The 25,513-nt window shown below is 46.1% G+C and overlaps 1 protein-coding gene across 2 annotated transcripts in view; it reads right to left on the bottom strand.

Annotated features, from left to right (window-relative positions):
- The window catches only part of LOC142485534 (protein hinderin-like), a 236,923-nt gene that overhangs the window by 59,155 nt on the left and 152,255 nt on the right, over positions 1–25,513 (bottom strand). Inside the window, exon 11 of one of the 2 annotated variants that reach the window (XM_075584468.1) lies at positions 3,059–3,477. The exons of the other annotated variant lie outside the window; for it this stretch is intronic. Within the exon in view, the coding sequence (XP_075440583.1) occupies positions 3,252–3,477 (226 nt within the window). The 3' untranslated portion in view covers positions 3,059–3,251. Of the gene's footprint in view, positions 1–3,058; positions 3,478–25,513 lie in introns of those variants that run through there. 2 annotated transcript variants of the gene reach the window in all.

Raw genomic sequence — 25,513 nt, 5'->3', positions numbered from 1 at the left:
TAACACTAGCATGGTATATACTGCTTGAATCAGTAACACTGTTGGTTGGTAACAGTAGCATGGTATATACTGCTTGAATCAGTAACACTGTTGGTTGGTAACACTAGCATGGTATATACTGCTTGAATCAGTAACACTGTTGGTTGGTAACACTAGCATGGTATATACTGCTTGGAGCAGTAACACTGTTGGTTGGTAACAGTAGCATGGTATATACTGCTGGAATCAGTAACACTGTTGGTTGGTAACACTAGCATGGTATATACTGTTTGAATCAGTAACACTGTTGGTTGGTAACAGTAGCATGGTATATACAGGTACTGCTTGAATCAGTAACACTGTTGGTTGGTAACACTTTATTGCAATGCTTTAGAAGAACACTGATGAAATAATTTGAGGGGTAAGTATTGTATAAAGCAAAATATTTTGTTAGCCAAAATTGTGGAGTGTTAAAAAAAAAAAACTCACAGTAAATACCTAAAACACATATAATGCAAATCCACATTAAAAAGTTAGAAAATTGTTGACAAATTTTTATTCTAAAATATTAGTAAATGAGGATGCACAGGTAATCTTGAAGTCCCCCTCAAGTCATGTAGGCAAAAACAAGGTTTCAAATCCACACCAAAATACTGCAGCAAATGAGACACTAATCCATCTCACAAGGAGGTACATTACAGTGAGCACAGTATGCATTAATTCATCCAATGAGGGATCAGTAATATTACCCAAAATGTTCTTCATCTAAACACATGATCATTAAGGACTGTAGGAGTATTTAGTGCTATACAGTATGTGTGTTTATTGGTCATTTACACTTTGTGAAACTATGACCAGTTCCTATTAAAGGTGCAGTCCCCAGCTCATTTTCCTTTTCCCATAGACGGGAAGCAGGGATTCCCCAGAGCTGAAACATGTTCATTTCCTTTAAGCCCCAAGCGATACCTACTGACAAAAGGTACTGCCCATAGCATCCCCTCCAAGGGAAACAAAATACATGTATAAAGCTCCTGTGCTATGCAAGACAGCAGGAAGTCGCCACGCCATCCGCCGTGGCTTCCTACAGGCCTGCGTGACGACGGCGTTTTAATTTACCAGGAATGAACCCACAACACCTATATCTCTTGAACCCGGGGGCCCAGAGGAGGAGAGAACCGCTCCTTCAAGTGAGCGCGACTTTACGTTAACATGATTTGCTGCAGTATGCAGGTGTGCCGTGGCGACATCATTTTAACAAACTAGCATTAGAAAAGATTGTTGCCCAACCTCTTCCTTGCCAAGGGATCCCGGCATGCATTAAAAGGCGTCTCTCTGGCAGCGCGGGGATTATTAGATGTGCAGTATGCCTCGAAGCTTTCCATAAGTAAAGATGTAAGATGAGTGGCTTTGACAGCTTGCAGTTTAAACCAGTTGCTCCGCAAAAATAATCATATCTACCCAACCATTCATTCTGCTACAAAGTAATGCAAGTGTAACTACTGTAATTGCACATCACATATGTTCAACGCACTACCGCATTACATATGGAATTACCATGTGGACAGGACAGTTATTATTGACTATAATGTGGTCAGAGCTGCAACCTGTATCCAATGAGTAATTATACATGCAAATACACCGCAGCAGTAACGTGACCGTGACTGTTCCGTAGTGTACGTCCCCAACACCCGTTTCTTTGACACTGTGCAAAAAAACTGTATTTTACAGTAATAATTCAACATCAAAAACTATTTGAGAAATTCAGAATTCAAGTTAATGTTACGCAGTAAATAGAAAAAGAAAAGGCCATTTCTGAAGATGAGAATTTAACACTTCCAGAGCAGAGAAAAGTAAGTGGACACAGGTCCTTTCAGTGCTGAAGGGGTTAACTGGACTTCTTTGTAATATCACTTTATAAAATCACCCCTTTATTCTTGCCGCAGCAATCTGTCCATCAATCGAGGGTAGCTATTACTTACCCCTTATTACTGGTTATTGCGGCTCAGAGTGAAGCTATCTGGCCTTATATTGAAAAACTATCAAATTATCGAACAACCCATAAGAAATGTGTGGGAGCGTGTTAGTTGGGCGAGTGCTCTCTCACATATGTAAGGATCTGTGGGACTTGGGCATTAAGGCATAGCTGGGAAATCTTGCTTGTAACCTGATTGTGCAATTTATATCGGAAGCTGCAATACTGAGCAAAGAAGAAAAACACGGCTTCCAATGCAATAAGTTAATACCATTAGTGACATGAAAGTGTAAACAAACTCACTGCAGGGAATTAAAATATATATATATATATACACACACGACAGATTCTCAAATAAATTCTCCATTAACCCATCCAATGCCAGAGATCTGACACACATCATAACCCAGCAAAGCGATGTTATATACCTGCATTGCAAAACTGTACAGTGTTATATACCTGCATTGCAAAACTGTACAGTGTTAGCCCTGCGGTGCAAAGCTGTACAGTGTTAGCCCTGCATTGCAAAGCTGTACAGTATTAGCCCTGCATTGCAAAGCTGTACAGTATTAGCCCTGCATTGCAAAGCTGTACAGTATTAACCCTGCAGTGCAAAGCTGTACAGTATTAGCCCTGCATTGCAAAGCTGTACAGTGTTAGCCCTGCATTGCAAAGCTGTACAGTATTAGCCCTGCATTGCAAAGCTGTACAGTATTAGCCCTGCAGTGCAAAGCTGTACAGTATTAGCCCTGCATTGCAAAGCTGTACAGTATTAGCCCTGCAGTGCAAAGCTGTACAGTATTAGCCCTGCAGTGCAAAGCTGTAGTGTTAGCCCTGCATTGCAAAGCTCTACAGTATTAGCCCTGCAGTGCAAAGCTGTACAGTATTAGCCCTGCAGTGCAAAGCTGTAGTGTTAGCCCTGCATTGCAAAGCTCTACAGTATTAGCCCTGCAGTGCAAAGCTGTACAGTATTAGCCCTGCAGTGCAAAGCTGTACAGTATTAGCCCTGCAGTGCAAAGCTGTACAGTATTAGCCCTGCAGTGCAAAGCTGTACAGTATTAGCCCTGCAGTGCAAAGCTGTACAGTATTAGCCCTGCAGTGCAAAGCTGTACAGTATTAGCCCTGCAGTGCAAAGCTGTACTTGCTCTATATAGCAAAACTATACAATAAATACTGTGCATAGCAAAGCTGTACGATAAATACCCTGCATTAAAGTTCAGTATTAATCCTCTGTTACAAAGTTATATCATGCGTCTCAGGTCCCTCTGGCATTGGAGAGGTAGGAACTGTACAAAGATGATCAGCAAATGAAGAAGATTTCATCCAGCATGCGGCTCTCTTCCGGATCCTCAGCGGGTGGCCGCCCTCTTGAAGCTGGTGTCACGGGCCGCCTGGAAGACCTGTGGTGGCTCCTGGGCGCTGGGCTCAGGATGCGGAGGTCATACGTCTCTCTGTACTGCAGTGGCTGTCTTTGGTTAGAGATGGGACTTATCGCTTCCAGCATGTCGATGAGTGAGGTCTCGTACCTTAAAGATAATATCAGAGCATTAGTGAACAAAGCAATTGTAGAGTTTCAGCACAGAACTTAGCCCACCTCTACTCTCCATACTGAGTGTGCCAGAGGGATGAGTACCCGAGCTCTACGCCTTGCTCCCCCACCCACCCCATGCTCATCGCTCTTACATGCTCTCCGATCCACCTCCCCCCTGCACGACAGGCTAAGTGGTGTCGTGTTCACCGACCACCGTAACTTGTTGGTGATGGCACTAGCAAAAGCATGATGGGGAGCGTGGTTTGTTGGTCGCGGCTTTGACCAACATGTCCAGTAAGCGCTGCAGCACAGGCACCAAAAAGGTCAAATATTAGGCAGCCGGGATGTGTGACTGAGACACACACACACAAATTTAGATTGGTAAGGTAATAAATGGCAGAATTACCCCAGCAAGGGAGGTCTTATATTTATTATTAAATAAAACTGTGGTGTGTGTGTGGGGTAGGATAGTTATATGATGTAGAGGGAGAGAGCATGGTGCAGGGGGGGGGGGGGGAAGCAACACACACACGCTCAAGACCGTATCTTATATTCAACAAATCAACACAATAATTTAGCAAAGATAAGAAGGCAGGAGAAAACTATTATGGGGAACTATTCACTTGTGAGGAGTGCTATCTATTTAAGAAGAGTTCTGTATAGGGTTAGAAGAGCGCACACAGCTACAATGCTGCAGATTATTTTATTTACACAGTTAAAAATCAAAAGGGAAAGGTTCCCACTCACAAGTATGGTGCTGTCACAGCACACAGACCACAGTAGGATACCCATCCTTGGCCGAAGTCCAGCAAGATAAATCACAGTCTTTCTAAGCACACCGATACCCAACAAGCTCTGAGAAGCCCCTACCATTACCACATAATATACATATGTATATAAGTGTCAAAAGGAGTGCTAGTGGGCGTGAATAAATGTATAAAACAACAAAAACAGACAAAGATGCCCAAAACTGTGCAATACCTATATATTCTCTTGAAAAAGGGTAATTTAGTTTAACGCTTTGGCCAAAGCATCTTAAGCCTGCTGCCACTTTCAAGGCATGACTGTATCAGGTCCTAACACTCCCCGAGTTAAAATTCTTATTAACCTGTATAATTACAGGAAGAATGATCACATTGGATCAAGAGAATATATAGGTATTGCACTGTGTATTTTTGTCACATTGGAAGTAGCTTTGGGCATATGTGTCTGTTTTTTGTTGTACACAGGCTTTCTGAGGCCAGAGTCCAGAAGCATAAAGTCCAGGCTTGCTGTGATCAAAGTCCCTGTGTCAAGACTCTCGTAGACGGTTGGCATCTCCTGGTGTCCTTATGTAGCAAGGGCACGTACAGTACATGCGTTCTGGGCGCCCTGGTGACCCTATATACACTGGCGACACACTTTATTCGAGCTCGGCTAGTCCCACGAATTCGGGTATACCCGGGTGTATTGAGGTTTGTGACTGTTTTCTGCCCGAGTATATTGGGTTATTTTCCAGGCAGGGATTGAAGCATTTTATTCCCTCTGGCTGCAATACTGCACAGTATATATATATATACTGCATTACAATTCATGAATTTATGCCATCTGGTAGACACGCGAAGCATTGCAGCCTATTAAATCCTAATCATTATCATTTAACAGATCAGCCGCCCGTCAGCCAGGCATGAACCCAGGCTGGGAAGGCAAACGCAACGGGGCTTGTCAGAGGTGAGGAGCGGCGCATTCCAGGTATCTGCCAGGTACATACCAGGTATTTGCTCGAATAAAGTGTGTCGGTGCAGTAGCAAGGGCACGTACAGTACACTTCCCTTACCTGCCTTTTAAACCATTGATATACTCAGGTGGGCTCGTTAATAGTCCTGCCTTCCTCCAGACAGCGATTAACCATTACCTGGCCAACACCCAACAGTTTTATCTGCTGGTAACAGGCTTACCCCTGTTACATGGAAAATCAGTCTTTCATAAATGTCATTGCACATACACTTTCAAGACCTCACAAGACTCTGCAACAGACGGAGCTATTAGTCAACTAACATTTAGCTTCCTCATACAGAGGTGGAAGATGTTATTGTACCTGCTGGCATGCAGTAGCCCACAAGATGTTCCCACAAGGCAGAATGATGGAGATGTGCTTTGGGATGATATAGTGACCATGTCACAGGAGTCCCATAGCTATACATCTAGGCTTTGTGCACCAAATTCACCTGCTGGTCCACAAATAATGAGAGTTTGCTTCATCTCCGTCTACTCCAGCTATGCTCTACGTTCAAGTCATGCAACTGTATATTTCTAGATCAGGGGTGGTCAACGCCTGTCCTCAAGGGTCACCAACAGATCAGGTTTTAAGGATATCGTTGCTTCAGCAGTCAAAGACTGAGCTACTGATTGAGCCACCTGTGTTGAAGAGCTACATTGCTGCCTTCAACGGAGCTTCGACTCAATCAGTGGCTCAGTCACTGATTGAACCACTTGTGCTGAAGCAGGGATAGCCTGAAAACCTGACCTGTTGGTGGCCCTTGAGGACTGGAGTTGTTATAGAATAAATCCGTGAAGCCCTTAAAGAATGGCGATGTGGAGCACTGCAAACTTGTCTCGCCCACCAAGTGAAGTAACACTGGCTGAAGCGCACAGCGCGTGTACAGCCTGTGAATCAGCGATTAACAGTACAACAGATGCATCTCCTCAGTGTATCGGGTCACATTACGCAGCGGTACCAGCCAGCGGCGAATTCGACCACCTCCATTTGGAAAGATTTATTTTCTTCCAGTTTATGATTCTCTTAATTTTTTTCTCAGTAGGCTATCGGTGTGATGGCGGAGGGTTTTACCTTCTAACATCCAAAATCTATCTCTATCTCTATCTCTATATATATATATATATATGGGACAGTTATAAAGACAGCGCCCCTTTTTCCAGTACATCCAAATTGCTGCCACTCCGGTGACGTGTGCCAAAATGTTGCACCAAATATCAATAGTGATTATGATGTTTGCATGAACCAACTAGTGCCTAATTTGCTAATTGATAATTGATATATATAAAAAAACAACATAAATCAAACAAAAAATGATAGAAAAAATGTGCAAAAATATATAAAAGATAAAAATAATCTGTTGAACATAAAAAATAGCATAAAAATACAAAAATAGAACTATAAAAATAGATACTTAAGTCCAAATGAAGTCCATGAGTAAATAAAACAAAGGTCCAGGCTGCTTCTTCTTGGGTTCACCAAGTTCCCATAGTACCTATTAGAAAAAAGAAAAGAGAAAAAGCGCCCGATCCTTGTGTAAAATCAGATTGACATTTTAATAAACCATGGACAAGACAATTGAACACTTACAATTAGTCTGATTAAAATAAGCATTTTATGGGACCTGCCCATGCACCAAACGAAGACTTCACCGTCACCTCCGCTCTGTAATCTCACGATCAGTTCGAGACCCCGCAATTGAGAACGCCGTTTTCTCCAAGGTGTTTCTATAACAGACATCCGTCAGGAGCTACTCAGCAGCGTGCGTCCGCCATTACTCCCACACATGCGGTGCTGGATACCGGAAGGACTTTCCTTGTATTTCCTTGGTCTCTCTCTGGTGCCGAAGGCAGGTCAGCCACCGTAGTTTCAATGCAAACCGTCCCTACGCGTTTCTTCCGCCTTTGCGGATTTCATCAGGGGATCAAAGGCGGAAGAAACGCGTAGGGACGGTTTGCATTGAAACTACGGTGGCTGACCTGCCTTCGGCACCAGAGAGAGACCAAGGAAATACAAGGAAAGTCCTTCCGGTATCCAGCACCGCATGTGTGGGAGTAATGGCGGACGCACGCTGCTGAGTAGCTCCTGACGGATGTCTGTTATAGAAACACCTTGGAGAAAACGGCGTTCTCAATTGCGGGGTCTCGAACTGATCGTGAGATTACAGAGCGGAGGTGACGGTGAAGTCTTCGTTTGGTGCATGGGCAGGTCCCATAAAATGCTTATTTTAATCAGACTAATTGTAAGTGTGCAATTGTCTTGTCCATGGTTTATTAAAATGTCAATCTGATTTTACACAAGGATCGGGCGCTTTTTCTCTTTTCTTTTTTCATATATATATATATATATATATATATATATATATATATATATATATATATATATATATATATAAGACATACAATCCACCACAGACTCAAATAACCACAACAAATTAAACTTCACATTTCCAAAAGTACACCTAAATATTAAAATCCCCACCCAGAAAAGATATATTGGGTCTTCCAAACAGCAAAATATTTTCTTTTACAGAAACTGAGAAACAAATCCTGTTTTTCCAGTGGGGATGTACTGTAGTGCAGGCGAACACTACAGTGTATACATTCCCTGATAAAGGTGTTGACCAGACTTAAAACTGTCAGGCTTCATCTATAGACAATTAGACTGCCACATACAAAAGACGATGGACCATAATTACCAAGTGATTCTAACTTAAAAGGCCCCTCACATTCCATTAATTTGCATGGGACAAGCAGGGTCTTCCAGCTTAGCCCCACTTAGTAAACATGGCCCTACAGGTTAGTAGCAGAGCAGTTCTCCTCGGTTCAAATAGTATTGTTACCTGCATTTTGATGAACGCTGTAACGCTGCTTGAACAGGAGGATAAATTATTTAGCAGCAACAAGTATTACAGCCACCCTCCTATACTGTCTAGCACTTCTAATAGGACGGTATAAATAACTGAAAATACTGTAAGTTCACCAATTCTCCTTAATTTGAAAAGCTCAGAGCACAAGCTGCACAGAATGACGGAGACTTGGCTGCTGCTGCAGCTGTCTGGGGATTTTTTTTTTAAATGGCTGCTAATGTGTCCTTTATAATGCATACAGCTCTGCTCCCTGGCATTTCAACAAAGCACACAGCTATCTAACCTCAGATGCAGGTTAAGCAATCTGACAGGTGGCTGCATTTTATGAGCGAGCAGCCAATTAGAGCTTGGTGCTGCAGCCTGGATCAGAAGGAAGAAGTAAACAAGTGCAGTGTCTGGCTGGCAGATACAGAACGCCTGCGTGGCAGGGGTCAGTCTGCACATCACTGCGGTTACTCAATGTGTTTCCAGCCGCTGGGACTCTCGGTGAGAGTCTGTGCTTGGTCACTGGTGACATGGGTCAGATGTTATGCTGATAACTTTTGCTGTCGGATCACACTAAGCCTGGCTGGTTAGCAAGCACCAGTCAAACTAAAGGACTTGGACAGGCACCTCTCTATAAAGAGGCACGTTATTCTGCCACAACTTTCTGTAAACATTTGCACATATACTCAATGGCGTGTTTCATGTGGGCCTGTAGCAAAGCCAGAAAACACAGAGGCCACATTCTGGTCTGGCAAAGGGTCCATGAGCCGTGCGCTGGTCTGGCAAAGGGTCCCTGAGCCGTGCTGGCAAAGGGTTCCTGAGCCGTGCTGGCAAAGGGTTCCTGAGCCGTGCTGGCAAAGGGTCCCTGAGCCGTGCGCTGGGCTGGCAAAGGGTCCCTGAGCCGTGCGCTGGGCTAGGACATTTGGTCACGGCAGTTTTGTCACAACCAAATATCTGCCAGTAAAGGTAAGTGCCTAAACCCCTACCCTAAACCCCCCTACCATAAACACTTACCGTAAATCCCCTACCCTAACACCCCCTACCCTAACCCTTTACCGAGCCGTTATCCTAAAACCCCTACCCTAAAACCCCTACCATAAACCCTTACCCTAAATCCCCTACCCTAACACCCCCTACCCTAACCCTTTACCGAGCCGTTATCATAAAACCCCTACCCTAAACCCCCCTACCCTAAAACCCCTACCATAAACCCTTACCGTAAATCCCCTACCCTAACCCTTTACCGAGCCGTTATCCTAAAACCCCTACCCTAAAACCCCTACCATAAACCCTTACCCTAAATCCCCTACCCTAACACCCCCTACCCTAACCCTTTACCGAGCCGTTATCATAAAACCCCTACCCTAAACCCCCCTACCATAAACCCTTACCCTAAATCCCCTACCCTAACACCCCCTACCCTAACCCTTTACCGAGCCGTTATCCTAAAACCCCTACCCTAAACCCCCCTACCCTAAAACCCCCTACCCTAACCCGAGCCGTTATCATAAAACCCCTACCCTGAGCCCCTACCCTAACACCATATACCCTCTACCCTAACCTCTTACTCTAGATCCCCTTATCTTAAAACTATTTAAATTAAATGTCGGGGGAGGCCTCTCTAACTTCCCTTACCTACTCTCGCCATGACGCCAGGGGGTCAAATGGCAATACGACGTTGCCGAAGCCAGAGAGCAGGTAAGGAGAGGGGGGTCGAGAGCAGACAGGGGGTGGGGGGGAGAGCAGACGAGGGGGGAGAGCAGACGAGGGGGGAGAGCAGACGAGGGGGTGGAGAGCAGATGGGGGGGGATGAGCAGACGGGGGGGGGATGAGCAGACGGGGGGGGGATGAGCAGACGGGGGGAGGATGAGCAGACGGGGGGGGAGGATGAGCAGACGGGGGGGGGGATGAGCAGACGGGGGGGGGATGAGCAGACGGGGGGGGATGAGCAGACGGGGGGGGATGAGCAGACTAGGGGGGGGATGAGCAGACTAGGGGGGGGATGAGCAGACTAGGGGGGGATGAGCAGACTAGGGGGGGGGATGAGCAGACTAGGGGGGGATGAGCAGACGGGGGGGTGAGCAGACGGGGGGGTGAGCAGACGGGGGGGTGAGCAGACGGGGGGGTGAGCAGACGGGGGGGTGAGCAGACAGGGGGGGAAGTGAGCAGACGGGGGGGGGGGGATGAGCAGACGGGGGGGATGAGCAGACGGGGGGGGATGAGCAGACGGGGGGGGGATGAGCAGACGGGGGGGGGATGAGCAGACGGGGGGGATGAGCAGACGGGGGGGGATGAGCAGACGGGGGGGGGATGAGCAGACGGGGGGGGATGAGCAGACGGGGGGGGATGAGCAGACGGGGGGGATGAGCAGACGGGGGGGATGAGCAGACGGGGGGGGGGATGAGCAGACGGGGGGGATGAGCAGACGGGGGGGGATGAGCAGACGGGGGGGGGATGAGCAGACGGGGGGGGATGAGCAGACGGGGGGGGATGAGCAGACGGGGGGGGATGAGCAGACGGGGGGGATGAGCAGACGGGGGGGATGAGCAGACGGGGGGGGGATGAGCAGACGGGGGGGATGAGCAGACGGGGGGGGATGAGCAGACGGGGGGGGGATGAGCAGACGGGGGGGGATGAGCAGACGGGGGGGGATGAGCAGACGGGGGGGATGAGCAGACGGGGGGGATGAGCAGACGGGGGGGGGGATGAGCAGACGGGGGGGGGGGATGAGCAGACTAGGGGGGGGATGAGCAGACTAGGGGGGGGATGAGCAGGGGGGGGGATGAGCAGGGGGGGGGGGATGAGCAGACGGGGGGGGGGGGTGAGCAGACGGGGGGGGGTGAGCAGACGGGGGGGGGGGGGGAAGTGAGCAGACGGGGGGGATGAGCAGACGGGGGGGGATGAGCAGCCGGGGGGGATGAGCAGACGGGGGGGGATGAGCAGACGGGGGGGATGAGCAGACGGGGGGGATGAGCAGACGGGGGGGATGAGCAGACGGGGGGGATGAGCAGACGGGGGGGATGAGCAGACGGGGGGGATGAGCAGACGGGGGGGATGAGCAGACGGGGGGGATGAGCAGACGGTGGGGATGAGCAGACGGTGGGGATGAGCAGACGGTGGGGATGAGCAGACGGGGGGATGAGCAGACGGGGGATGGGATGAGCAGACGGGGGAGGGGATGAGCAGACGGGGGGATGGGATGAGCTGACGGGGGATGAGCAGACGGGGGGGGATGAGCAGACGGGGGGGGATGAGCAGACGGGGGGATGGGATGAGCTGACGGGGGATGAGCAGACGGGGGGGGGTGAGCAGACGGGGGGGGGTGAGCAGACAGGGGGGGTGAGCAGACAGGGGGGATGAGCAGACAGGGGGGATGAGCAGACGAAAACCTGACCTGTTGGTAGCTCTTGAGGACTGGAGTTGGCCACTCCTGATCCAACGACCTCTCAGAGGGAATATTCAGATTTTGGGTGTGGCAACTATGCCCATGGAGTCACTTTCCAGCTCCCAAATACCTTCACAGGAATTTCCCCAGCGTTTCAGCTCTGTGTTACACATCTAACGCAGCGAAGCCACCAAGGACCCACCAAGGACCTGCGCTTTCATACGTTAGGACAAAGCCAACAAGGATCCAGACACCACGGAGGAGGAGAGAACGCAGCAGCAATGCGGCACTGAGCGAGAGCTGGGAATCAGCTGGAAGCCTCCAACACAGTATTATAGTCTATCCTTCTCCAGAAACACACGGCAATATATGTTATAGTGCAAAAATGTTAGGCCATCCACAAATCAGAGCAAATAGATCAGGATTTTAAGGATGTAACATCTCTCACCCCTCCCTCCCTAACTCCTCCAGCCGTTAGGCTGGGCCATATTCTAACCTGCGCCGCACCTTATCCTGTAATTACCGTACCTTCTTGTTTCCACATTGTCCCTCATTCCCTAGACTGTAACCTCTCAGGTGCAGGGCCCGCATTACCTCTCTGTATCAGTTTGTCCTCACCTGTATGTAATGGTTCATGTAATATACATAACTGCACCCCATTGTACTGCGCTGCGTAATATGTTGGCGCTTCACAAATAAACTATAATAATAAGGATCATATATCACCAAAGAAATAACCATGCAGGCATTGTATAATTACACTGCATATTTGAATATATATTCAGATTCACAAAGTTGTATCCATTTTCAGAGAGATGTAGCCTTAGGCTGCGCTTATAGTGTCGGCGACGCGACGTCGCTCCAAAACAAAACAATTGACTCCATCGCCAGCGCTTATAGTAAGCGCGATGTCGTGACCAAAAAATGTTAGAGCGGGTTAAATTTGATTTTTTACAGACTGTCGCCACATGTAAATCAATGACCCCGTCGCTAGTGACGTCGCGGAAAGTTAAATTATAACTTTCGCGGGTTGCGACGACATGGGTCGCGTCGCCGTCGCCAGCACTATAAGTGCGGCCTTAGTGGGTGTTAAGCATTGTATGCAGTTGTACAAGACCGGCCTATAGATCCTCTTAGCCCATGAAAGGTGTTTAAAGCACCCCTTGATATGCAGAGAAATGATGAATGGTGAGATTGAAGCCCACACAGGCAAACAAGAGTGATTATTCTGCTAAAGAAGCAGCAAGTCATCAAGAGGATTTTAATTCACCAATGTACAGTATACTTGTGTGTGCCAATTAATAGACACTATTAAAGCACAGTATGAATAAACAAGTACAAAAGGTATGGACTAGTGGACACTATGTGGTATGTAGTGGAGGCATCTGACTAGGGTCATATGGTCCAGTGGTTCTCAACTCGTCCTCAAGACCCCCCTGCCCCCCCCAACAGGTTAGGTTTTAATGATATCCCAGCTTCAGCACAGGTGGCTCAATCAGTGGCTCGGTCTTCCACTTCGGGTCTTGAGGACCCCAGATACAGTGCATTGGGCTCAGGAATAAAAGTGAGAGATCTACACCACAAGGTGACAATTTAATGAGGCTGATCTGATCGAGAGAGGGACTCCACTGAAGTCGAAGGCTGTCCTAGAAATGGGTAATATTGCCCCTATTTAATGTGCTGTGAAATGGTCTTTCCCCCCCGCTCAAGACTTCTCCTGAGCCTGGACAGTACTGTTTCACAGCATACTGAATGTGAGCCAGTGAGTTACATTCATTCCAGAAGAGGGAGCTTTCATCCCTCTGCAATATGTAACAGACCTGATGTTGGGACACGCTTAGTGGGTGAAAATCGAACACGAGAATGTTATAGATTAACCCAGGGGGGCTCAATTCCAGTCCTCAAGCCCCCCAACAGGTCAGGCTTTCAGGATATACCAGCTTCAGCACAGGTGGCTCAATTAGTCCCTGCTTCAGCACAGGTGACTCAGAGGCTCAGTCTTCCAGTGAGCCACCTGTGCTGAATCTTGGATATCCTGAAAACCTGACCTTTTGGGGGGCCTTGAGTTGAGCCCCCCTGGATTAACCAATGAAATTCAGGAGAAAGAAGAGGAATAACCGGGATTAAGAGCAGAGAATGTTGTTCTATTCATCAAACAGATAGCGTGAACGGATGGGCAGAGTCAGATATTATAACAACTAGCTGTGTGTCAGGCTGTGCACACAATCAGAAGGTTTCCACGAGTGCGGAGAACTTTAATCCTACCACCTGCTCCTCCGCAGCCAGCACCGGGGAGGGAGGAAGCATCAAGGAAAACAGCTGCCATTTCCCTCAATCTAATCAAGTATGTTATTAAACAACCGAGAAAGCAAAGTAACACTGCACTGCTTTAATCCATCACTCAGATAACTGCAGGGGGTTAGCGAGAGAGAGCCATTTCAACCGCTACTGAAGTTACATTACAAAGTGCCACCCCACATTTTTATTTTATCAATACAGTAACACAGAAACTGACAGCACAAAGGGCCATCTGACTCTTCCGGTCGTGTGCGTGTCTATTGTTAGACATCCAGCTTGAACGGCTTTATAAAGATATCTTAAATTATTAAACAAAAACGTACAGTGCACAAGGTAGATCAGTTATTAAACTACAATGAGTAGCACTTGTAATGGTGAGGTTCCTCCCTGTAATGGTGAGGTTCCTCCCTGTAATGGTGAGGTTCCTCCCTGTAATGGTGAGGTTCCTCCCTGTAATGGCGAGGTTCCTCCCAGCACCCCCGGCAGGTCTCTGTTACATGAGACGATACGACCGTGAGCGGATGATTCCTTGGAAAATGCATAAAATTCCACTAACATTTCTCAACATAACAGACTTGTAATTTATTCATGTAAAACCCAAAATATCTACATTACAACTGCTGAATGGGGGACACAGGGAGGGGTTGTGTGAGCCTCCGGCATTGGGTCGCATTTCCAGTTGGAGGCTGCAGAGGGAGTAGTTGGAGCACACACTTTGGTAGCCCACACCGGAAATGGTGACCGATTCGGAATCTGATCCTGGGTGCACTGTCGCGGCCCCTTTTATTCTCCAACATCTCCGATTTTTTTGGGGGATATTTTCCGAATGCCACGCACTTCACCGCGTTCATACCGCATTCACGTTCATGCATTCAATATTACAATCGCGTCACAATACCGGAGCATATTCCGAAAAAAAAAAAAATACTGCATCTGTCCGCGGTAATCAGACTTGCGCCGATACGGCCGCATTAGGCTAAAGGCGGCCGCCACTGTAAACTGCGGCCCGGCAAGTAGGTTCAACCTTTCATACATTTAACATTCTAATGGGGCCACATGTTGCGGACCCATGCAAAACCGGTATGGTAAAATCACTATGGAGATCGACACCCTGTACTCAACCCTTTTGCAAACCATATAAATCTGTTTGGACGGCATTGAGCAAAACGGGATCCTTCCCCTTTCCTGCAATACAGCACAGCGTCTCCCAGCACTGAGAGGGTAATATTATATTGACAGCTGGGGGAGCACGGAAAGAGTTAATTATTTCACTGAAGCGATTATGATCTACCATATAACTAGCTAATTAAAAGCTCTTTGCTCTGCCTAGCTGCCACCTCTTGCTAATTGTGACTTGAATCATAAATTACAAGAAGGCCGTAAAACTAGCTTCAAAAGGGGAGAAAAAAAACAAAACAACCCACATTCGTGAATGTCTGGAGCAGATAAAGATTAAAGGGAAACAAGAAACTGGGTGCACTTCACTTTGTACACAGATGCTGTATGAAGTTGAAAGCACTTACACATGTAACACCTCCACAAACACTTTCAAGCAGAGTTTCAAGAAAGTAATGATTTTATTTTTCCATGAATAATGTCATTGTATTTCCTTATTTAGGGTTTAACACTGTGCAACACACCTCACATAATATTTTAGGAAATAGGTCCTGCCCTGTTTACACCGTACAATCTAAGAACAGTGGGAGATGACATGGAACTTGGATACAGTATGTTACTGCCAGTGTACACACAGGAGAAAAATACAGAGACTGATTGCCTGTCTCCAAGTGCCTTTGATACCCCAAATTCAGAGTCGCTATTGAATATGCTGTGAAGCAATTTTCCCCTTTCTAGGGGAGACGTAATCCCCATGCATCCGAGGCAAAGGCTGGGATTCATCAAGACGCTATGTGAGGCGTTGTACCCTGATCTGGTGGTAACTGCCATTGACTTAGGACTTACCGTTGGATTGTGGATCGATACTTTGCAAAACGGCTTGATGAATACCGGTCAAAGTAAGTTGTCCAAATACACCGTCCGTCATGGCCATGAACCAAAACTCCCAATACAGACCACAGGGTCAGTCCTCACTCCCATGTTTGTTATAAAGACCAGAACCACGATGGGGAAACTACCAACAAAACCCGCTTTGAACCCCAGTGTCCGTGCCTTGTGACCTTGGGCAAAGCACTTTATCTCGCTTTGCATAAGGCACCATCAACAACAAAAACGTCACTCCTTCCGGAAACAATCATTGGGACAGAAAGTGTCTCATGCTGCAAGTTTACAATGTGACATGAACCTAGCAAGCGTTGACTAAAACTTGCTTTGTATAATTTTCAGGGGGAAGTAATGTCAGGTGATTATTCTAATTAAGTAGCAGGTATGCCCGAGATGTTAGGACAAGCATGGCCATGCATCCATTGCATTTCATGCCACCCATTACAGAGAACGCATTGAATAATTCATGCCAGCTGTGACTGAGAACTTTAACTGAGGCATCAGTGATGTTATATGTTTCATGTTTTAGACTATGTATAAATTGAAAATAGATCACAGAGTTGTGTGGAGAGATACTGGTAAGTTCGGAAACCTGACAGGTTGGTACACAGCACTTTATTTATAAAGAAATAAGAAAATAGGAGATTAAGTGGCACTCTAATTCATGTATGAATTCGGAGTTCAAAATGCAGACATTGCTCCTTTGGGGGAGAAAGGGGAAAAACACAATTCATTCTTTAGTGATGCAGACCATTTCTACACATTGCCAGGTCTATGAGCTTCTTGAAGCTCTCTCTCTCTCTCTCTTTATTTTTTTCCCTCAAGTAGCCTGTGCAAAATAATAGCTGTGCTGAAATGGTGATTTTATTATGCCGGAAGATAGGAAAAAGGAATATGGGGAGGTTTATACAGTAAGGTATAGGACCAAATGGTGGCAGCCAAAGGGCGTCAGCTGTTTGGTGATAGTTGTTCATGTTACAGCTGCTCTGGTACAATCCGAAACACACCAACCTTCTCATGCCCTGTATCTTACCCTCTCTTATAGATTGTAAGCTCCTTGGGGCACGGCCTTTTCTAACAACATAGCAGGCCTATCCTACCTCTTGTAACATAATTTTAACCTGGTCTGTAACGGTTACATACGCCCATAGTCATATCTTTAATGGTCATTATCATTTATGTTTTGAGTAAAAAACACGCCTCCATGTAAGGGGGCCATCGCAATACTTTAGTTAGACAAATGATATACAATTATTTTGTTAGTCAGGAAAAGCCAGAAGGAAGAGGTAAGACTTACACAAGCCTGACACAGTGGTAAAGTCACTATACACCTGAGCTCTGGCGGTAGCGAGTTCCAGACCTCTGAAACTTCACATGAGAAGGCCCACCAATGCAGTACCCTTGGCATGAAGATGTGGACCCTCCCAACCCCCTCCAAGGACCTGAGCCAGTATCCCTCTGAAAGTATAACCATTTAATTTAATGCAGCCATGTATTAGCATAACTCTGTGCCCAGGACATACTTGAAAACGAGAGGGAACTCAACGCATTATTTCCTGGTAAAGCATCTTATAAATAAATAAATAAATAAATGGCTGCAACGTCTCCCAGTTGATGTAAACTGAAACGTGAGATAGTGATCAATTCATCTCAATGTCATCATTCTAGTGTCATAAGTGACAAGGATTCTGGGTAGGACCAAGTGGGAGTCACGTTTTCTATCCACTTTATTACGTGGATTCCCTAGAGCAGGGGTAGCCAACTCCAGTCCTCAAGACTAACAGGTCAGGTTTTCAGGATATCAATGGTTCAGCACAGGTGGCTCAGGTCGAAGATCTGTGCTGAAGCAGGAATATCCTGAAAACCTGACCTGTTGGTAGCTCTTGAGGACTGGAGTTGGCAACCCCTGCCCTAGAGCTTTTTCCTGCTGCAATAAAGAGCATACACGGTACAGCTAAGCCGGAGACAAAAGGATCTAGAATGAGGGGGACTCAAAGACCCCCTTTCATTATTTGAGACAGTATGAGGTTGCTCACGATATCTGCATTGTGAAGCTGGTAGTGGCTGCAAACCAGACACGCAATAGTGGGTATAAAAGTGACAAAACCCTCCCACTAAAACATGCTATACAAACGTCTGATATATTTGTAAAACACTTCGCTGCTAGAGAGAGGCCCGCGGTGTACATCAACGCAGTGTGTTGCCTGTCCTTCTGGTAATTGACAGGTTCAATACAGGGCACTAAATGGCTACCATTTTGCTTCTGAGCGCAGCGTCACTTCCTGCCAGTAAGAGCAGGTGAGAACGCTCATTGTTTATTGCTGTAAAATAGGCCTATAACGCAGCAAGCTGCCATTGTGCACGGCCACTGAAGTGCAGGGCGTACAAAAGATGCGCGGGGGTTGGTGTGTGTAATGTAAGTGCTGTGAGGGGCGAGGAAATGTCGACACTTCTGCAGGAGAATGTCCTCTGAAAAACAAAGATTCATTTGTTCTTCATCAATGCTTGCCCGGAAAGAAGTGGTGTGGGGAAAATGCATTAGAATAATATGCTTAGTAATACAGCTCAACCCCGTTATAACGCGATCCGTTACAACGCGAATCCGCTTATAACGCGGTGCAAGCGCGGCTCCCAACTTTCATTTTTATGAATACTTTACAACACGATTATTGGTGTCTTAAATACTTTATTGTACAATGCATACAATTGTACATTATTTCTAACGCGATCCGCTTACACTGTAACGCGATGTGATTCTTTGGACCCCAAGCACAACGTTATATGGGGGTTGAGCTGTACTTTGCAATGCGTGGCAGGCCCTTCTGGCAGCTAAAGGGTTAAGTATACATTTGATCACATGCCTGTTACTGAAACAAGATCGTTACAGAGATGGGCATTGTATCTTTTTTTCCAACCTGTGTAAGGGGTCAGCAATGTGACGACCTGAGATTGAAAAAAAATAAGCCGCTGTGTATCATTTAATTAACTTTACAGTGAAGCCGTGACATGTTCTGGAGATCTGACAGTAGTTCTTGGTGGTGTCTACGTGAAAAGTCTCACAATATATTGTAGGGTTGTTGCAGACTGTGATACTTGTAAATGGGCCAACCTGCGTTATTTGTAGATGTAGCTAACAATGCAAAAGCCTTCAAGACCTCAACTGTTGTCTTCAGATGTACAGCTGCTCCTGGTCTATTGTACAATACAGACTTGTAAATGGTCTAAAGGTCTTCAACAGGTACAGCTCAACCCCCATATAACGCTGTGCTTGGGGCCCAAAGAATCACATCGCGTTACAGTATAAGCGGATCGCGTTAGAAATAATGTACAATTGTATGCATTGTACAATAAAGTATTTAAGATACCAATAATCGTGTTGTAAAGTATTCATAAATACGAAAACTGGGAGCCACGCTTGCACCGCGCTATAAGTGGATCCGCGCTATAACGGGTTGAGCTGTAGTTCCATGTTCCATTGTAAGGTACCATAACCTGCAATAAAGCTACACTTCTCCTTTAGAGTATAGTCTGGTTCTAGTTGCTGTATTTGTTCTGGAGGAGTGGCTTAGTGGTTTAGGAGTGAAGACAAACTCAAACGGTGTCTCAGACACCAAAGACAGATTGTAAACTCATCTGGGCAGGGACTGTGCCTGTAAAATGTTCTACGTCTGCATACCGCGTGCTATGCTGTAATTGTAAAGTGCTTGGAGTCCTATTGGGAGAAAAGCACTATATGAAATAAAGTTATTATACACATTTTTTTAATTCTGTTACATTGCACTCATTGAGAAAAGATGGAGTTCCAAAAGCACGATATATGCATCATTACATAAAATATGGAATTAAATATGCCTGGTTAAAGCTGCAAGGATCGCCACTGTCCTATGCTGATTAAACAGATGTGCTCCACGTACTGTAAATGGATGTATAAAGATGAATGGGGTACAGATGTGTGCTAAAGAAATTTCTGTGATTGAGGCAAAACGTATTACAGTACATCCTTTTCTTTTCTTTGAATGATATACCATTAATCTAGTCAGATATACAATCCCTGAAGCTACAGGAAGAGGAGCATTTTCCCGTGGCTCCTGGTGAGTGACCAGCAGGCAGCCACACAATGTTTTACCCCGGTGCCCGGAGAATGATTTTCCCGTGGCTCCTGGTGAGTGACCAACAGGCAGCCACTCAATGTTTTACCCCGGTCCCCGGAGAATGATTTTCCCGTGGCTCCTGGTGAGTGACCAGCAGGCAGCCACTCAATGTTTTACCCCGGCGCCCGGAGAATGATTTTCTCGTGGCTCCTGGTGAGTGACCAGCAGGCAGCCACACAATGTTTTACCCCGGCGCCCGGAGAATGATTTTCCCGTGGCTCCTTGTGAGTGACCAGCAGGCAGCCACTCAATGTTTTACCCCGGTGCCCGGAGAATGATTTTCCCGTGGCTCCTGGTGAGTGACCAGCAGGCAGCCACTCAATGTTTTACCCCGGCGCCCGGAGAATGATTTTCCCGTGGCTCCTGGTGAGTGACCAGCAGGCAGCCACTCAATGTTTTACCCCGGTCCCCGGAGAATGATTTTCCCGTGGCTCCTGGTGAGTGACCAGCAGGCAGCCACTCAATGTTTTACCCCGGTGCCCGGAGAAGGATTTTCCCGTGGCTCCTGGTGAGTGACCAGCAGGCAGCCACTCAATGTTTTACCCCGGCGCCCGGAGAATGATTTTCTCGTGGCTCCTGGTGAGTGACCAGCAGGCAGCCACACAATGTTTTACCCCGGCGCCCGGAGAATGATTTTCCCGTGGCTCCTGGTGAGTGACCAGCAGGCAGCCACTCAATGTTTTACCCCGGTCCCCGGAGAATGATTTTCCCGTGGCTCCTGGTGAGTGACCAGCAGGCAGCCACTCAATGTTTTACCCCGGTGCCCGGAGAAGGATTTTCCCGTGGCTCCTGGTGAGTGACCAGCAGGCAGCCACTCAATGTTTTACCCCGGTCCCCGGAGAATGATTTTCCCGTGGCTCCTGGTGAGTGACCAGCAGGCAGCCACACAATGTTTTACCCCGGCACCCGGAGAATGATTTTCCCGTGGCTCCTGGTGAGTGACCAGCAGGCAGCCGCTCAATGTTTTACCCCGGCACCCGGAGAATGATTTTCCCGTGGCTCCTGGTGAGTGACCAGCAGGCAGCCACTCAATGTTTTACCCCGGCGCCCGGAGAATGATTTTCCCGTGGCTCCTGGTGAGTGACCAGCAGGGAGCCACTCAATGTTTTACCCCGGCGCCCGGAGAATGATTTTCCCGTGGCTCCTGGTGAGTGACCAGCAGGCAGCCACTCAATGTTTTACCCCGGTCCCCGGAGAATGATTTTCCCGTGGCTCCTGGTGAGTGACCAGCAGGCAGCCACTCAATGTTTTACCCCGGCGCCCGGAGAATGATTTTCTCGTGGCTCCTGGTGAGTGACCAGCAGGCAGCCAATCAATGTTTTACCCCGGCGCCCGGAGAATGATTTTCTCGTGGCTCCTGGTGAGTGACCAGCAGGCAGCCACTCAATGTTTTACCCCGGCGCCCGGAGAATGATTTTCCCATGGCTCCTGGTGAGTGACCAGCAGGCAGCCACTCAATGTTTTACCCCGGTCCCCGGAGAATGATTTTCCCGTGGCTCCTGGTGAGTGACCAGCAGGCAGCCACTCAATGTTTTACCCCGGTGCCCGGAGAAGGATTTTCCCGTGGCTCCTGGTGAGTGACCAGCAGGCAGCCGCTCAATGTTTTACCCCGGCGCCCAGAGATAGCTGCGGTCCGTTTCCCAGAGTATTCTATTAATTCATATTATTTCCAGAGTCGAGGGACAAGTTAGAATGGCTTGGGAGAAGCACATTTGTATCTACTTTTAAGACTTGTTTATAAAAGGTGCAAAACAGATGTACGCAAACAAATAAAACCAGCAGATTAAAAGATATTTGGAGTACATTAAAAACGACTTGTCCAACATAAAAAATAATAATAGGAAATCACTGTGCCCCAGCTGTACAAACCCTAATCTAAGCCCATTTGCCAATGAAATGGCTGCCATGCAGTACTCAAATGCTGTAAATTTCAATTATTTTTCAGTAAGCATTAAATAGACTAGTTATTTTGCAGAAGTGCCCTAAATAAAACGAAGATAAGTGATATTAATGTCCTATGGTCAGTATTATTGAACCTCGAAAGCAATAAACTTTATGAGTCGATAAATATTACATTTGCAGCATAGTTAAGATTCTGTCTCTGTCCCTGGCGCTTATTACACATTGTAACCACCAAGTCCACAATACATTATTCATATTTGGGGTGTCACCAAAGTGATGGATTGCTGGGAGAGGCTGTCCTTTAAGTAAATCAACAAATAAAAATGCTAATTTTAACATTTTCGGCTACAACTTGCCTCTGTCTTGAATGGGGAATGAATATTTTCCCATTATAATCGACAGCAAGCAGAGAGAACAATTAACGACCTGCTCTCCGAGTAAGTGGGAGATTAATTTACCAACGCCTGCTTTTATCACCTGCATATGGAAGTGCACTGGGCATTTGCTGGTCACTTGCACTTTTCACAGAGATAATAAAAAAAGGAAACAAGTCTAATGTGACATTCCCCCTTCAACACATATTGGTTGTAAATGTCAAAGCCCCCACCCTCTCTCTTTTCCTACCTACTTTAAGAAAAGTTTGTGTCTTAAGCAAAGTCAACTCTTGCTTTTCTTGTCACTGGTTAACTCTGGGAACCCAGCTGCTTTGCCTTGGAAATATGGCTGAATATTAAAACTTACAAACGCTGTGTACATCTCACCACGGAAAAAGCGGACACTTTCTTGGCACTACCAGTCCGACGCCTTAATGAAGTGTGATTCCACATTGATTGAGATACTGAGTGAATGCCGATTGATGGTCCCAGGCAACTCTCTCTTGCTATGGTACAATGAATTTTTGGCATGGCTCACCGCAACATTTTTACATTATTCCTTCCTCCATTTGCCACGTGCTTTCTGTCCCTACCTTCATCACGACCACTACACCTATACAACCCATTTGCCATGGTCTATAGTCATACAGCTTTAGAAAATGTAGAGCTATAGCCCACCTGTCTTCTGTGCCACGGCCGGAGGATTAATGCCATGGGGGGGAGGGGGTCCAATCTGAAGCATGGACCCTCCCACAGCACGTTCATGCCAGACCGTTTCTGGCGCTGCAGACAGACTCTTGATACAGTCATGATGTAATGTACAATGTTGGTTTAAGGCAACATAGCACCGTTTTAACGAAGGTAAAACAAATCAGAAACATTCATGTATTCTTATTAACATTCAAAGACTTAATAAGTACTCTTAACATTAAAAGACTTCCATCATACCTCCAAAGACTAAGCTCTCTCCCAATGTTTATTTGATGCATTTACCACGGTTTTGTATCCTATCCCCACAGTATTAGTTTTTGGTTGAAAATCTTAAAAGCAAGTAGCATTTGACTTTTAAACTGCATTTTGACAAAGTAAATGCTGATTCCAAACAGGCAATGAAAGACATCACATACCCGTATCAGAAAATACCAATTAAGAACATTAGCGATATAATATGCATGGAAAGAACCGTTGCAAATATACTGTATACTTTGGCATTTTGTCTTGATACCGGATTCACACATTACAATATAATATCACTGAATTGGATTTCTTACAGTCCTCCTCGTCCTTCCCCTATATGTTCTTGGTAGGTTTCGGTTGTAGGTCTGGGATGGGTGCACTCCCTAGGCTCCTACACGCGCTCTAGTACCCAGTTCTTGATGAGTAGCGCGTTCTATAAAGCTCAAAATAAATATATATGCAATGTTACAATATGTGCAATATTGTATATTGCCGTGTATTGTAGTGTACATTAAAAAGCGGTAGTCTTCCTCCTGACAGATGGGAGGACACAAGTTGGTGGTGCTCTTTCATTTGGCAAAACAGATGTACAAAGAGAATGCACGGAAGACAGAGAAGGAAGAGATTAAGTGACGAAGGGATGGGGTGCGAAAGTAGGGGCAGGATAGTGTATGAAAGGGAAATACCAGAAGTATGATGGGGGAAGAGTCTGGGTGCTGGCGAGGAAGAATTTACAGAGGGAACGAGGAAGACTGAGAAGGAGCTACAATTAAAGCTGAATGTCCATTGAATTAAAGGCAGTTCTCGGTTATCCAACGGAATTCGTGGCACAAACCGCCGGCAAATAGCAAAACGTCCGATTGCGAATCCAATGATAATCTGCAGCAGCGAGCGCCAGATAATCCGTTTTAACGTCGGATAATACGTTCAGCGGAATGCATCAATACGCACCGGATTATCCGTTAGACGGATAATGGAACGAGATCGTGAGGATGACATGTAATCATATTCCAGAAGGAAAAGTTTGTGATTGTGTACTGCACCAGAGCTATATTAATGGTTAAAATGAGAACAGCAGGACACTGCCAACGTGTGGCTATTTTAGCCACAAGTTTGTCAGAAACAGCATCTTATTGGATAAGAAGCTTACAGTACGTGCTGTACCTGTCATAGCACTGCAGCAGAGGGTACAGGTCGCAACTATAGCAGGTTACAAGGGGATCAGATCAAGATGTTTATGCTATACAATTGAAGCAGCAAGTTATAAAAGGAGAGGCACTGTGACAAGACCCACCCACGTAACAGCTTTTCTGCTGATCTTGATGTTTGTTTGGCCATTTAACCTTTTGAGTGCGGAAGGGGCCAGAGTGCTTTTGCCTCTCCGATCCTGCTTTGTGATCGCTCTGTCACTGATGAGCTAAGGCGAGGAGTCAGTCCCCTTCCGTTTCGCCATTTTGTGTCAGTTATTGAGCGCAGGACGCTATCTCGCCTAAGGCAACGAGCATATATGTGCAGACATGTTTATGGAGCCAAACATATGTTTTAAAACAAAATTTCTCATAACCCGCTGGAGGATTTCAGTAAAGTATAAGATGTGACCGTAACGCTGAATTATCGTCATGAAATAAGGCTACTGTGATTGTACGATTTGCTTAAAGCCTACATGTAAATGTGCAGGAACAAGCTGGTTGGTGAGCTTATAAGTCTAATTATTAGCTGCACCAGTAAAAGCTGAATACGTTATGTCTGAAATATACAAAAATGTGACTTGCACCAGAATTCAGATTTTGTTTTCTGCATAGGCAGCCTGTTTTCTCAGCCTTTTATAACCAAGGATACTAAGCAATCTAAAACAATAACATCTGTATAGGTCATAATACAAAGAGCCCTTTTACATGTTACAAAATGGCATAGCAGAAACGATCAATACTGCTGCTTCTTTTTCTATGTATACAACAGAAATCGGCGCACAGCAACAAAAGCAAAACAAAGCAATGGTTGTTGTATTAGAAATACATACAAAAAACATACGTCACCAGGGACCCTGAAAAAACACCAACACTGTTTCGTGCCTAAAAAGGCAGGACCTGCCCAACAACCATTGGGTCAAAGGAACATTTCGTGGAGGAGAATAAATATGCAGTGGGGAGAAAAAGTTTGTGAACCCCAATGATAATTACAGAAATTCCATAGTTTTTCTATGATAACCTTCATGAATCAAAAACAGTATTTTCCTAAATATCCAATAGGGTTTATATTAACCAATTCCATGTCTTCTGAAATGATGTGTGAATTAGACAAACAATGAGTAATTAGGAGTCAGGGTATGAGCAAAAGGAAGTGAAACCCTGGT

The sequence above is a fragment of the Ascaphus truei genome, chromosome 1, assembly GCF_040206685.1.
Source record: "Ascaphus truei isolate aAscTru1 chromosome 1, aAscTru1.hap1, whole genome shotgun sequence".
NCBI classification, from domain to species: Eukaryota; Metazoa; Chordata; class Amphibia; order Anura; family Ascaphidae; genus Ascaphus; species Ascaphus truei.
This window is presented reverse-complemented; position numbering and strand designations above follow the sequence as displayed.